Raw genomic sequence first — 14779 nt, forward strand, 5'->3', positions numbered from 1 at the left:
GAAGAGATTGAAATTGAGCAAAGAGTAAAGATATTTTCGAGATAAAAAAATTCAAAAATAGAAAAGCAACTGGAATTGATGGCATTCCAGGTGAAATAATTTAATAAATACCGGTAGCCAAAAAATAGATCATAACACTATTTAGAAATCGTTAAAATACTGGGCACTTTCCGGAGATGTGAAAAAGGACAAAAATATACTTAAAATAGATATAGTAACCATTTTTCTGAATATAACTATTTTAATTGATAAAATATATTTAATTACATTTTGATTTATACATTTCTGATATAAATATATTGCAAAAATATTATTTACTGTCGATCAATAATGTTAACACGTAGAATATCCAAACCAAAATTCATCGAAAGAAATTTATCGGTTTTTAAGGGATGAAAATTGGGTTAAAACGGAATTTGTTTTGTGTGATTTATGGTTATTAGTCAAAAAGCAATTTACAATTTTAAATTGCTTGTTAACTGTCGAGTTTATACAAAGTTATATTTTGTAGTTTAACGAGTTTTTCTACGAAATATATGATGTTTATGACTTAATAGTCAATTTTCTATTATATTAATCGAAACATGATTATAAAAAGAAACTTCCTTTAAACTAATAAGAAGTTAAATACAAATACTCTAGAGCATTTGCATCATTTGCATTTGCATCAATCAGAATTATTTTAAAAGAAAAAGCAGACAAAAAGAATCTACATATATAGAATATATATTTATTTCGTCTTGAATTCAAACACTCTAAGATTAGCAAACGTCTCCCAAAGACGATTTTAATAATACATATTTTTACTATAACTATGAATTTATTTTGACGAATTATATACGATTTTTGCATCTTAATATATTTTGATCATATTAGTAGAGTAATAAGCATAACTACAATCATATGTCATGTATCAGAAAATAACAATTTTATTATAATTGTTTTAAAAAAATAATTATAAAGATGATGGCTTAACCTTGAGAATTCACTTTATACATTTTCTTCAAACATATAGATTAGGAAATTCAAAAATTCATATCGGTAGGATAAGTAGAATTATTAATAACCACGAGTCGTAATCAATTTGACGGTAAAAAAATTATCTTTAGATCTTCGGAAAATTTGGCCACTAAAAGTTCCCAACTTTTGAAACTTGAGGTCGACAGCTTATAGTTTTAATTATTAACACTTACTACACGGATTTGTATTGAAACCGCTTTGGTAGTTGTTAAATTTAACAAGAATATGCGAAAGCCTCAAGAACTTGGTTTAATTAATTTTATAATTTCGTTATATCTACGAAAATGAACAGCTATACTAATCAATATCGAATCAAACAAACTCGTGGAAATGAACATAAAACTACGCCAAGAAAGATATCTCGAAAACAAAAAGTTAATAATGAAAGAAATACAATAAATAAACAAATAAATTAATAAATACTTGAATAAATACTTTAAATTATCGACTGTTTCGGTCGCTATTTTTGGTTCCATTGCTTTAATTACTTATTACCAGTGACTGTTTTCAGTCGTGTACTTTTAGTTACTATTTTTGGTTCTACTAGTTTTATTCGACTGATTTTTAACGTCCTGGCTCTGTCGTCCTAGCCGCGACCTTGAAAAAAATGTACCCAATTTATGCTTACATAGATTTATATGTAATATATATAGTTTTATAATTTTTTTTTGGTAGTTTGCTTGTAAATAATGATATATTGTATATTAATATTATAGCATTTTGGTACGATATTTTTCAAGATTGTTAATGCAATAGGACAAAAAGATTAAAATTGTGACTGATAAATAGTAAAATAATTTTACTTTTTTTATGGCAATAATAGGTAATATTTCGATTACTCTCTCGATTTTTGTTAAAAATATTTCCATTCAATAATAAATTCACATTCACATTCACACAACATTCAATAATATTGTGCAATCATTTTTAATTGGATTGGATTTTATTTGGATTTTTTTTTCTATGATTTAGTATATATTTAATTTTTATTTATTACTAGCTGACCCGACAGACTTCGTCCTGTCAAAAAGATTTGTAATGTGGCAGTTTTTGTGCCTACGTATTTTAAAAAATTCTCCTGAACAGAACCATCACCCTGGTGATAGGGCGTTGTGAATAAAAAATAATTAAATAAAACATATATAAGGATTGAAAAGTAAGTAATCGCTTTATTGTTAATCATGTGAATCATAATTATTATTATTATTATCATTATATTGCTTTGTGGTATACGATGTTTTTTGTTTGATTACCTGGCGCATAGATAAACAAATCTGATGGTTTTCCAACACGGGAACAGGCAACATACAATTGACCATGTGAGAAACATGGGTTTTCTAGATTAATACCACAAACACTTAATGATTGCCCCTGGGACTTGTTTATAGTCATAGCAAAAGCAAGCCGTCAACATGTCTATAGGAAATTTGCCATTACCAATGTCAATGAGTTGTTTAGAGAATATGTTTCCAGATTGGTCATTTTGCAACTCGACACGCATATTCTTGCTTAAATGAAGTACTTTAACATGTTTCCACAAATTGGAGGACTTTAGACATGCATTGAGTTCATCAGCTGGCGTTGATCGTGGAATCACTGGCAATGTTTGACGAAAATCTCCTGCTAATAAAATCATTGCACCACCAAATCGGTTATTATTGCTACGTAGATCTTTTAAGGTTCTGTCTAAAGCCTCCAAAGATTTTTTATGTGCCATCGTGCATTCATCCCAAACAATCAATTTACATTGCTGCAAAACCTTTGCCATTGCAGAGTTCTTCGAAACGTTGCAGGTTGGAGTTTCATTGCTTTGCATATTTAATGGCAATTTTAGTGCTGAATGGGCTGTTCGACCACCTTCAAGCAAAGTTGCTGCGATTCCCGACGAAGCGAGTGCAAGTGCAATTTTATTTTGTGAGCGAATTGTTGCTAATATTAATGAAATAAAAAAAGTTTTTCCTGTACCACCAGGTGCATCTAAGAAATAAATCCCTCCAGTTTCATCATTTGTTACTTTCATAAGAGTTTCAAATACATACTTCTGTTGTTCATTTAACAGTGGAAGATTTGTTTGAATTTATTCATTCAAAGCGTTGAGATCATACAGTCTTTCTCGATGCAACTCTTGGTTAAAAGCGTCATGCATTGGACGATTGGGCGCGATCAGGCCTTATTGAATTAATAGTTTGTTTGACATTATCAAGCACATGTCCTCAATTGAAATCAATGCTTCATTGTAAATTTCTTCACTGATTTGTATATTTGGATTTCCCATTCTATTCCGTATTTGATACAAAATATCATCACACATATAATCTTTGTACTTCATCCACAAATCAATTGGGTTTGATGGGAAGCATGTAGATATGATTATAGAAAACAATGTTCGTATTTGATGAGTGTGTGATGATATTACAGCATCATTGAGAGTTTGATCCCAATGAGCGTCATTTTCAAGCAATTGCAAACGTTGACAGGCTTCTCTGTAGGATCCACACAATTCACCATCAACAGTTCGTAACTGTTGGAATGATGTTGGGCCACGTACATTGACTAATAGCAGTCGTAAATAAAAACATTCATCATTGCTTGGATGTACTGAATAAATCCGGCCAATCGCATCGGTGGAATATACATCTGTATATCCTGGAACTGGTTTTCCTTGTTTCCGTCGTATAAATCTCCTTGAGGATTGATTCCAGGTATAATATTTTGGCATTTCAGAATATAGCAATGTTTGTGCGAAATCATCGTTTTGGCATGTCTCAAAAAAACTGGTTAATGTAGTAGATGGTGGCTGAGCAGCTCTTTGTACTGCGTTCTGTGCTGTAAAATACACTCTTTGTCCATTTTCTAAATGCACAGCTAAGTGAACAACAGAAGGGTGTCTCTCATGAATAGGAAAAGAAAATATTCGCCAAACTGCTTCATTACTACTGACATAGCGGCCCATTTGGTATTGGGTAACTTCATCATTAGAATTCTCTGCACCAATTCCAATCACAGCCATATCACTCCCTTTGGTTACATATTTGCAAATGTATTTAATCGATTTCACTGAATGGCAAGATTCAACGTTGATGTGTGCTTTGAATGTCTTTGATAAAATGGGTGAATATGGAACAATCCAACGATTATCTATTTCAATATCTTGTTAATTTAATTTGACAATTGTTGATTTTCCATTGTCTGCTGTCGATCTGCGACGATACAATGGATAACCGTCATTACCAGTAATTGTTTCCGATATTAATGTCCGTGGATATCGTTTTGAACATTTACCATCCATCATACACGGTGAATTTTGATTAAGAGTTCCACAGGGACCATGTATCATGTTTTTGATAACTACCTCATGCAATCCAGGATCTACTTGTACATTAGGGATTTCAGCTGATATCACTGCATCAACTTCATTTGGCCTTATCTTTTCAACCAACCAAATCAAAATGTGTGCATGTGGCAATCCTCGTTTCTGCCACTCCACAGAATACATCCAGCAGCGTGTCTCACCAAACACATTATGTTTTACGATGAAATTCATTAAAGATTTCAACTTTTGTCTAAAGACTCTGGCTGTAATATCATGACGATCAATGGATGATTTCCCAGGTAATAACTCCTGCTTAATTTCTATCCATTGCGGATTGCATGTAAATGTGATGAACAAATCTGCTGTACCATAATGACGAACATACGACATGGCATCTTGAGCATATTCGTGCATATGCCGAGGGCTTCCGATGTATGTTGCTGGAAGAATAGTCATCCGACCGACATTCTGTGCATTTCCATCAGTATTAATCGCATCTCGAAGGTGAATATACTCTTCAGATCGGAATTTGGTTTGATTCAACCTGATGAATGTTAATCTCTCCGTTTCAATTTTAACATACATGTCATCAACATATTTGTGATATAATCGCCGACATTTCAATATGTGATTATCTGCATTTTCCCGAATCATTAGGCGGTATGAATAATAGTTCATTGAACTGACTTTTTTGTTGGTTTCAGAACCTGTAAACAGATTTTGTTTTAATAACATTCAAATATAAAATTAAAATACATAATATAGTGACTGAGATATTATCGCCATAGCTAAACTAATATTTTAGTTACCTGTAATGGGATTTATCATTTTTATTGATAAATCGTAGCCATCTTCACCTTGCCAAAATATAATGGGATATTGCAGTGCATCATATGAGCGGTGTGTTTCCTTTATAGGTTGTAATTGAAAATTCCGACGATGTAAAACAATATCACGGGATTCCAAGTTTTCTCCAACTACAACGATAGCAACTTCATCAATAGTTGGTGCATTAAAACGTCTTGTATGTTGACCTGCAGGTGTTTTATCAGCTCTGATTACAATTTTGTGATTATCGGATGGCATCAGATCCAGGGCAATTTTAAACAATATAATCAATTGATTGTGTTGATGAAATAAAGTTTGTAATTTTTCTACAATAGACCTTTTTACTAAATTGTTATGTGCACAACGCAGATCAATTTCTTGTGGTGAATTGCCCATAAAATAAATTTGCAGGAATTTGTTGTCGCTATCTGACACTGGTAACAGTGAACCTGCTCTGTGATATATTTGCCCTTGTATCTGTAAATAAAAAAAATATTATGGTGTGGTATAAATTAATGGATTGTCAATGATCAAACTTAAATAATATTTGATCTTAAAAAGTATATATTTAGTTTTAACTAATATCTATCAAATATAAAATATAATAAAAGTGTCACTGAAACTGAATCACCATATAATATGATGACTAAGTGATATATTTCGTAATTATTAAGAAATTGAAGATTAGTAACACATCTTAACTTTGGTGACAGAAAATTTTGTTCGCTAAAATAATTATGAGTAACTGCTATAATACATACCTTGAAAGTTGGCATAAAATTTTCCCGAACTGCATTTGTTGCCCCAAATGAAGTCATTTGAAAGCAATTGTTATATTGTTGAATATGTGTCAAAAAGTGTATAGAATCTGTTCCTATTCCTGAAACCAATGAGTACAATGGTTCTGGTGGTGGATCCAATTGTATCAATTTCACTTTACCATTTGCGCAACACAATCCATTGGCTTCGTTTTTGTATTTTAATGCCTTACAGTGTGAGCAAACCAAGTTCATAGAACCAATAACAACACATTGGTAGTTACTGTAGTCAATTGACACATCGTAACTGAAAGCAGCTGGATTCAAACTTGCGCGATTATTAGTTGAATGTCGCGCTCGCGCTTCACGCGTTTGTGATATCCGAATTCTTTCACGTTCATTTCCGTCGTCACGTTCTTGTGCAGTACGATTAGATCGGTAATTAGCTTGGTTTATAGCATTTCTGGTTCTTCTACCTAAATTGCTTCGTCTTATAGGAGGCATATCAAATATAAATTATTTTTTCACTAATCACGAACTAAACAAACACTAACTAACTAAACACTCTGCACAAAACACGATATACGAATTTGTTTCGTGTATCACTTGACAATTCATCTGTCATCTGTCAAAAGTCATCTGTAACAGACAACTTTTTTTTTAAATTTGATATGACTTGAACTCAAATCCTTTTAAGCCGTACGAATTGTTTTATTTATTTAAAATTTGAATTAAATTTTAAACAAATAAAAAATTTTAAATAAATAAAACAATTCGTACGGATTAAAAGGATTTGAGTTCAAGTCATATCAAATTTAAAAAAAAAAAAGTTGTCTGTTACAGATGACTTTTGACAGATGACAGATGAATTGTCAACTGATACACGAAACAAATTCAAACAAAAAGGGCTATTTTTAGGGTTTTTCCAGCAATAATTCTAATTTTTCTCGCCGTAAAAACCATCCCTGAACTTCAACGAACATTTTAAAAAAAGATTTGGCCAAATTGGTCCAGGCGTTGTTGAGTTATGCGCTTAGGAATATATTTTGCGATTCATTTTTATATATAAGATTTATGGTTATTGTACATCTTTAATTTTTAGGTTTTGTTAGAATTCTATTGTATTGCCTATATTTATTATAGTATATTACTTAAAAATAATAATTAACATATTGAAATACGATAAAATATTTGTGGGATACCATTCGATTCCATAGAAAAATTCTATTCCTTTTTACAGATCCACAAAACATTCAAATATAAAAGTAATTCTACTTCTTTTAAACCGAAATTATTAATTGAATGTTAATAGTATTCAGTAATGATTTGTTTCCTTTTTTAAGTTCGTACGTGAAGGTATATGTACATCTCTGTGTCGCTTATACTATCGTTGGAAAATATAAGCACAAATATAATTGACTGCTCCAAGCAATTGTCTTCGTTCTTTACTCTCTCACATTTTATACAAGAAAGGGTTCGTACATCTTCGTCTGACACCATGAATTGAAAAAACAGCCGAACCGTACATTTGACTGAAAATAGTAATTATTATTTTCAGTCTCTAGTTCTTTGACCGTCGACTGTTTCGACTGCTTTTAGTCGACAGTTTCCAACGCTACTTTAAATATATCAGTGATTCGGAAAAGAATGAGAATTAATCAATATTCCTAGTTGCTCCTATACCTGGAGATATTATATACATAAATATTACCCAGCAGTATATTCAATATATATTCTAAAATCTAAAAAATATTTATTCATAATATCATCTTCAATTTAAATCGACTAAAATGTTTTTAATAATTTTCTTTCAAAGTCAAGCCTAACTGGTCACAAACCGTCTATGGTTTATAATAATTCTAAGAAGATTATAATAATTATAAGTTTATAATAATTCGAAGAATCTAAGAAGTTTATATGTCACTACCATTAAAACTATGTTTTATCAATATATCGTGTTTTTGTACTTATTTTTAATTTAAGTATGTAACAGTGGATCCATATTTCATTAATTGTTAGATACCGATGTAAGTAATCCATTTATTTATCTTAAATAGCCCTACATAACCCTCTAAATTGTTGGCGGATTGTTTTTCGATTTACCTTTCACAAACATGCCGGGCCCACTTCTAAACAACAGTTATAAACGAATTCCAAAAGGTATAATTGGAATAATGTTACTTAACCAAAATTCATGAGTCTCAGTGGGTGGAGACGAGGAGTCAGAAAGATTCAAAATTTATAACTGCGGTACAGTTATACTAGGGGTATATTATAAGTACCTAGCGTAAACCATCAATATTTTCTTTCTTGAAATATTTCATCTCACTTATTGAATCTCGTCATCCACGTTTCAGCATTAACTTTTTATGCTTCTATACCAATTTTTCTTAATATCCTACTTTCACATAAAATAATATAGTGAAAAATTTTAAAAATTGTCAAATCCAAAAATAACTGGTATATTATTTCTGTAATTTAGATCCAATTCTTCTCAAATTATCAAATTATAGAACTTATATACTCAACTTGAATATTTTAAAAGAGACATTAAGGCATTAAGACATTAATGGACCTTATCTTGACACATATTAACAGTTAACAGACACTTAAACAGTTAATAGATACTTGAATTGTAAATATCGGACAACATAGATGACACAATGCATATATTTGTGGAATCTAGTAGTGAAATATCAAAAAAACCTTAATTTCAAAACAATAATAAGTATTAATTTAAATTTTACGTGTATTTATTGTATGTAATAGATGTCTGCTTGACTGAGCGTAACATAAATAAATTATTACAGTTTACATTAGAGAGTTTAAATTATACAGAAATAATATTTCATGATTCAAAATCCATCAGTTTAGTAATGTGTCAATATGTCAATGAATGAGTCGTTAGAGTGATTTCCGCACCACCCACTAGGTACTATGTAATGTGATGCGTTATTATTTTACGTGGTGGGTCCACATTTCCATCGAGACTATGTGAAATTATTTAAAATGGCATATTAACACCAGAATATAGTTTTTACAATAAAGTTACCAAGTCTCCCAGATGATTAAAAAGTTGCTCATTTCATTCATCTATATCTCATCATACAACAATTATGATAGGGTAAAGTTTAAACATGTGCCATCACCTAGCATATTGGTTATATCAAAAGAAATGAACAGACCGTTAACTAAAATATACTATGAAAGAAAAAACTACTACATGTAAATAAAGTCGAGGAAACTTCAGGTAATCAGGATAGAGGAAACTCTGTTTTGAAATCAACATCTGCAATTTCTATATTAAGGCCAAGCTTACAAAGTTGACAATTAGACCAGTTCCTAGATTTAATGGATATTCTAGAATTGATCGGAATTTGAAAATGTCTTTTTATCTTTGGAACATTCGAATGCTGGTCTTGGGGATTTGGAGAAAGTACACTCTTTGGAAAATGCAATAGAATACATTAGTTAATTGATTAATTATATTTGCAGTAGGATTCCGGCATCCCATTAATTTAATTCACTTATTCATTCTCATCGTGGCAGATGGTTTTTGGCTAAACATCGTCAGGACAATAAAGGTTCATTTAAGATTTAAACGCGGATGAAAGCCCTACAAGAGGAATACTACTAGATTATAGTAATATAATAGTATATTACTCTTATATTATCCTCTATATATTATTATATTATATATTATATATATTCTCCATAGCACACGAATTCTGAGAACATAATTATGAACATTAATTTTGATGATCATATCATTTTAAAAATATGTTTAGAAACAAGAAAAAATATGTATAATGCACCACAGCAAGAAAGGAGAAACGATAACGGTCTAAAATTTATGGATATTATGGTAACTGAAAAAGCTTTTTTCAGTGCGGTAGACTGCTTTAATGGAATCCTAATTAAGCTTTATACAAAACTTATTTAGTTAAAAATCTGACCATGAAAAGGGAGGTGATAAATTAAAAGAACGACATCCTGGGCCTTAAGTAAGGCCACAAAGGACCGCATTGAATGGAGGAGGAACATTTTTCTTTCTAATTGGTTTATAAAAGTAACTAGAAGACCGCCGCTGGTTCTCAGAAGTGGAAAATTTATATTAATTAGAGCCAGGTCGCGTTTCGCTTGCGATTAAAAACGTAACGTGATTCGGTATAGATGATAGTCGTGTAAATTTAAAAATGAAAGGCTTTGGTAGTGATTATATCTAAATGCGGATGTTATAAAAAGGTAATGCAAACGATTTTGCCCTCGCTTCAGACATTTTATAGTATCAATTTAAAAGCAAACCAAATACTATATGACAGCCTTGTGCAAATTTTTCATAGAATTATTCAAAACGTCTCCTAATGTTAACGCTTAACATTTAACATATAAATACGCATGAAAAGTCTACAGTTTGACTTGAGCTTCGAACGACAGTACTCAATACTTAAATCTATCAAACAGGCCAACAACCAAGTTAGCCACCATACCCCAGAAGATATCGTATCTTGCCCAATATGGCTACTAGCGTGACTGGGTTATTTTGTCTGCTATTTGTCCGAATTTACATTAAAATTTGTTGTGATTGACCATTATTTCAACTAAGGTTATGAAAGTAAGTCAGCCACTAGCTAGAGGTACTCTATTCATTAATGGAATTTATCTATCAAGCATTATGGCAAAAATTGCATTGAATAAATATTTGGATAATCTTGAGCAGGTGACTATAAAGTTTTCCATGAATAAAACTGGAGGAATATGCCAAAAAAGAAAAACCAAAATCAGACATATTTACCGATTAAAAAAATATATTATTTTTTAAAAATATTTTATATTTAGTCCCCTTTTTACCAACGAGGGTTTATCTGGAGTGGACCTAACGTAAGTTTAACGTGGGCTCCGAATCACGGTCCTCGGCATTAAGCCTACCTACTGATCAGTAACCAACTTAGAGACCATCCCAGAAGACTTACCCAGCCTGGTTGACTAAATACATTTACAATTACAATCACAAAGATAAAGTACATCCATGCCCTAGTAAGATTCGAACCTGCAACTATCGCAGCAATAGAAGGACCGTCCTATCGCCTTGACCACTACACCTACGAAGCCGGCAAAAAATAATTTAAATATTTGTTAAATCTGATATATTATTCTATTTTTTTTTTCAATTGAATATGTGTTTTTATTACTTGTTGTTTATTTATTTATTTACTTCTGAAACTCTACCCTTGTCGCTAAAATTTGTATATTTCATTCTTCTGTTAAAATATCATTCAAGTACTATTACATATATATTACTTTAAAGTTCTTCCATTCGTATTTACAAATGAACAATTTTATTGGTCTTCATGTCTTGTATGATTAATTTATTTATATTATTACCACAATTAAACAATGGAATGGTTATTTACTGTCCTAATTGTAGAACTATGTCAATGTCTATAAATCAAAAACAGTGTTAAACGGATTTAAATAAAGTCAAATTAAGATATTGCCTTTGCCACAACCTTCAAATTCATTGTTTTGATTTTATCTAGCGTGCGTTTACTTATATTTAATTCTACCAAATTAGTATTCTACCAATGCTTTCGGATGCAGCGTCGCAAATGCCGACCATATGGCACACAAATATATTGGGGAGGAATCACGCGATCATACGAAGACTAATTTCGATTATACCCAAGCGAACGGGGTTTACAGATTCACTATTGCTATAAAATACATGCTCTGGCAGGATTCGCGATTATTGTAGCAATAAAGGGACCATCCACTCGCCTTAACTAATGCTGCCGGGGGTCAGTCCTTATGTTTGCTTGCAAATCCCTTGATTTCCTGAGTGACGGTCGGTATCTATCGTATCTATCGGGTTTTTCTCTTTATAACACGAAAAACATAAACACTCATTTTGAGACAGCAAATATGTATGCCAAATTTCTCAAATATGCTCGGACTCTCTGGGAATTTTACAGTAAAAAGTTTCAGTCTTCCTACCGTTTCCAATTCGCTCATCCCTAAAAAAAGTTAATACAATAAAGGTTATGTTAGTAAAAAGAATTAGATTTTAATCAACCGATCTGGCTAAAGATTATTAAATTGTTGCTGCAACAAATAATCTTTATTTACCTAAACGACGGTATTTAATGTATCAATAAGAATAAAATAATATAATAATATAAATAATTTTGCGTAAAATATAAAAAAGCATTTATTAAACAAAATATGTACTAACAATATATACAATCAGTTACAGTTTTTCATGTCTTTGTGACCACATGGCGATACCGTGCTGAAAGAACGATCCAAAGAGCAATCCAACCACTGATCCATTTCACATCCTTTCAACATTTCAAAACCATAATCAAGCCATGTTACATCGATCTGAACATTTACTAATCAGAAGACACTATGTCTAATGAGTACTATGGTTGTGACAGAAATTCCCTAACCTGGTTCAACATTGTATCTTTCACAGCTTTTGCAACGTGTGACAGAGCTATGTCATGAAAGAATATGACTTCTTTGCAACAATACGTCCTCCAGTCTAAAATCACTACTTTGAAATCAGTATTTTGATACCAAAAGCTGCATACACCATTAAATAACTAGCTAATACTAAATAAAAAATACCATTATATGTAGATTCATGACAAGACCAAGTCATATGTAACAGTTAGGTTAGGTTGTTCAACAGTTGATATTTTGCATTTTCAGCAATAGCAGCAGCCATATTGTTGATCGAGATATATGCAAGCACCTAGTAATGATATTTTAAAACATATTTAATGATTAATTATAATTCATGTATAAAAATGTATAATATTGCTATTGCCTCCCATTCATTGACCTCTCACGACCACAGTTTAACCCCCATTAGATTTAATACCGCTATTTATTTGGTTCAGCTATTCTGCGATGAGATTTATATCGCTATTTTTATCTAGAAACCTGTTCTATTTTTAGGTTTTCAATAAAGCTGTAAACACCGTTTGTAGGCTATGTTTATGGGGTTCTTCGAGAAAATATATAAAACTATCTTTTAGCCCGCAAAGACGAATAAAAGAAAAACTGCAATATATATTCATACATAATAAAACTTTCGGACAGCTATTAATATTATTTTTTATTTTTGACAAAGATATTGGCTTGTATCAGAAAATTGTTGTAATTAATAAAGTTGTGATATGAGTACACTAATTTTTCAGAGTACTTTTATTATAAGTCAAAATTGAATTAATATTATTGAATAAATATATATGCATTCAAATTGATTAAAAATAATAGAGGAGAAGTAATACAGAATTAAGCCTTAGCCCTTAATTAAATATAGAGTAGAACGTTGAATGTTAATGTTAAAAAGTTACTTTATATGTAATCACATCAATAATCGCCAGTGTTCAATCATACTTACCTATCATTATCCAAATCATTTGAAGTTTTCGGTAATAATCCTATTACTTGATAAAAAATTTAGAGCGACTAAATATTCACCATCAACAACTGATCGAAGAATACTGGCTCACCCTCTAGCCTAAACAAGATTTAATAACACATATCAAAAAGTTGTCATATATAAATCACAGTGGTTTTAGGAAGATAAATTTTGCTATTATCAAGCTATTATATGGATAGCAGCTGCATTCTACAAAAAACACAAATTGAAAATTTATGAGAACTAAAGAATGAATATAGTATTACTGCGACGAAATAAATTAGGGAATAAAATAATTTTTAGCCGGTTTGGTTGGCGCAGTGGAAAGGCGTCACAACGGTTCTCCTACTGTTGCGATAGTCGCGGGTTCGAACCCTGCCGGGTATGGTCGTAAATTTATGTTTGTGATTGTTCAACATTTATGATTGCCCTTCGGCAAGAGTACAAAGCCCGGCAATGAAAATGACACCAGTCACGCCTGTAACCAGGCTGTGTAAAACCGGATGTCTTTTGGAATAATTTCTAAGTTTTTAAGTTATTTTGGTCACTATTATATAAAGATTTAGATTATTACTCCAAGATATTTGCGCAATATAACACAACAACAGCGAAATAACTGTCTTTTTTTTTTAATGGAATAGTGGTGCTACTAAGAATTGCTGTCAACTGTACAAATGCTGAAATATGAGATACCTGTATATTTTTAAGTGGATATATTAGGAACCAGTATTCGTTAAAGATAAAACTCGCCTCTTTCGAACGATTATTTTGCCAATCTTTTTGGATAAGAGACTTGGACACTGTAATAGTTTGACATCTCTTAACGCAAATTATGTGTGTTCGTTTCCGAGATAGTATTAGATAGTATTAAGTCACGCGTTTAAGATGCTATAATCAGTTGATGAAGAAATTCAACGAAAATTACAATTGTTGAGACATATATGTCACATTAAGAGTGAAAGACATCTGTTCCTTTGTGTGGAAGATGCAGCGAACATTTTTGGAAAAAACATTGATCACGATCGTAGAAAGTTATCTGAAAAACATCAGACGTTATTTAAGACCAAAACAGTCGTAGCCGATGACCAAGATCAGCGTATTCGTTTAAAACTCTCCGAAAACTACCTATATATTTATGATGATGTTTTAACACTATAACTCTCACATATTGTTACATTGGTAAGTCTACAGTCTTTCTGCTGGTTCTATGCACTGACACACCCATGATTTACTGAATTTACTGGAACAAAATTTGACGTTATGGATAATTTTTTTGCGTTATTATTTTTTATTTATTTAATAAATAGATAAAATAAATAAATAAATAAATAAATAAATAAATATATATATATATATATATATATATATATATATATATATATATATATATATATATATATATATATATAAACATAATACGTCAAGGGA

General features: G+C 31.1%; 2 protein-coding genes across 3 annotated transcripts in view; one reads left to right on the forward strand and one right to left on the reverse strand.

Moving 5' to 3' along the window:
• LOC143192898 (cyclic nucleotide-gated channel alpha-3) overlaps positions 1 to 14779 on the forward strand; it is a 223821-nt gene that overhangs the window by 59335 nt on the left and 149707 nt on the right. The window lies entirely within an intron of this gene.
• Positions 3211 to 5681, reverse strand: LOC143192902 (uncharacterized). The gene is made up of 2 exons (XM_076398697.1): positions 5143 to 5681; positions 3211 to 5040 (listed from the first exon to the last, which is right to left on the reverse strand). The coding sequence occupies exons 1-2, from the start codon at positions 5555 to 5557 to the stop codon at positions 4175 to 4177; spliced, it is 1281 nt and encodes a 426-aa protein (XP_076254812.1). The 5' UTR covers positions 5558 to 5681; the 3' UTR covers positions 3211 to 4174.

Source organism: Rhynchophorus ferrugineus, unplaced genomic scaffold, assembly GCF_030347505.1.
Source record: "Rhynchophorus ferrugineus isolate W39M unplaced genomic scaffold, kcgeb_rfMv2 rfM3, whole genome shotgun sequence".
Lineage (NCBI taxonomy): Eukaryota > Metazoa > Arthropoda > Insecta > Coleoptera > Curculionidae > Rhynchophorus > Rhynchophorus ferrugineus.

Excerpts from the sequence above, each read along its gene's own strand:
- LOC143192902 (XM_076398697.1), bottom strand. The coding sequence starts at position 5,557 with ATGGGCAATTCACCACAAGAAATTGATCTGCGTTGTGCACATAACAAT. Across the intron at positions 5,041-5,142 it reads AATGATAAATCCCATTACAG|GTTCTGAAACCAACAAAAAA; the intron begins GTAACTAAAATA and ends ATCTGTTTACAG.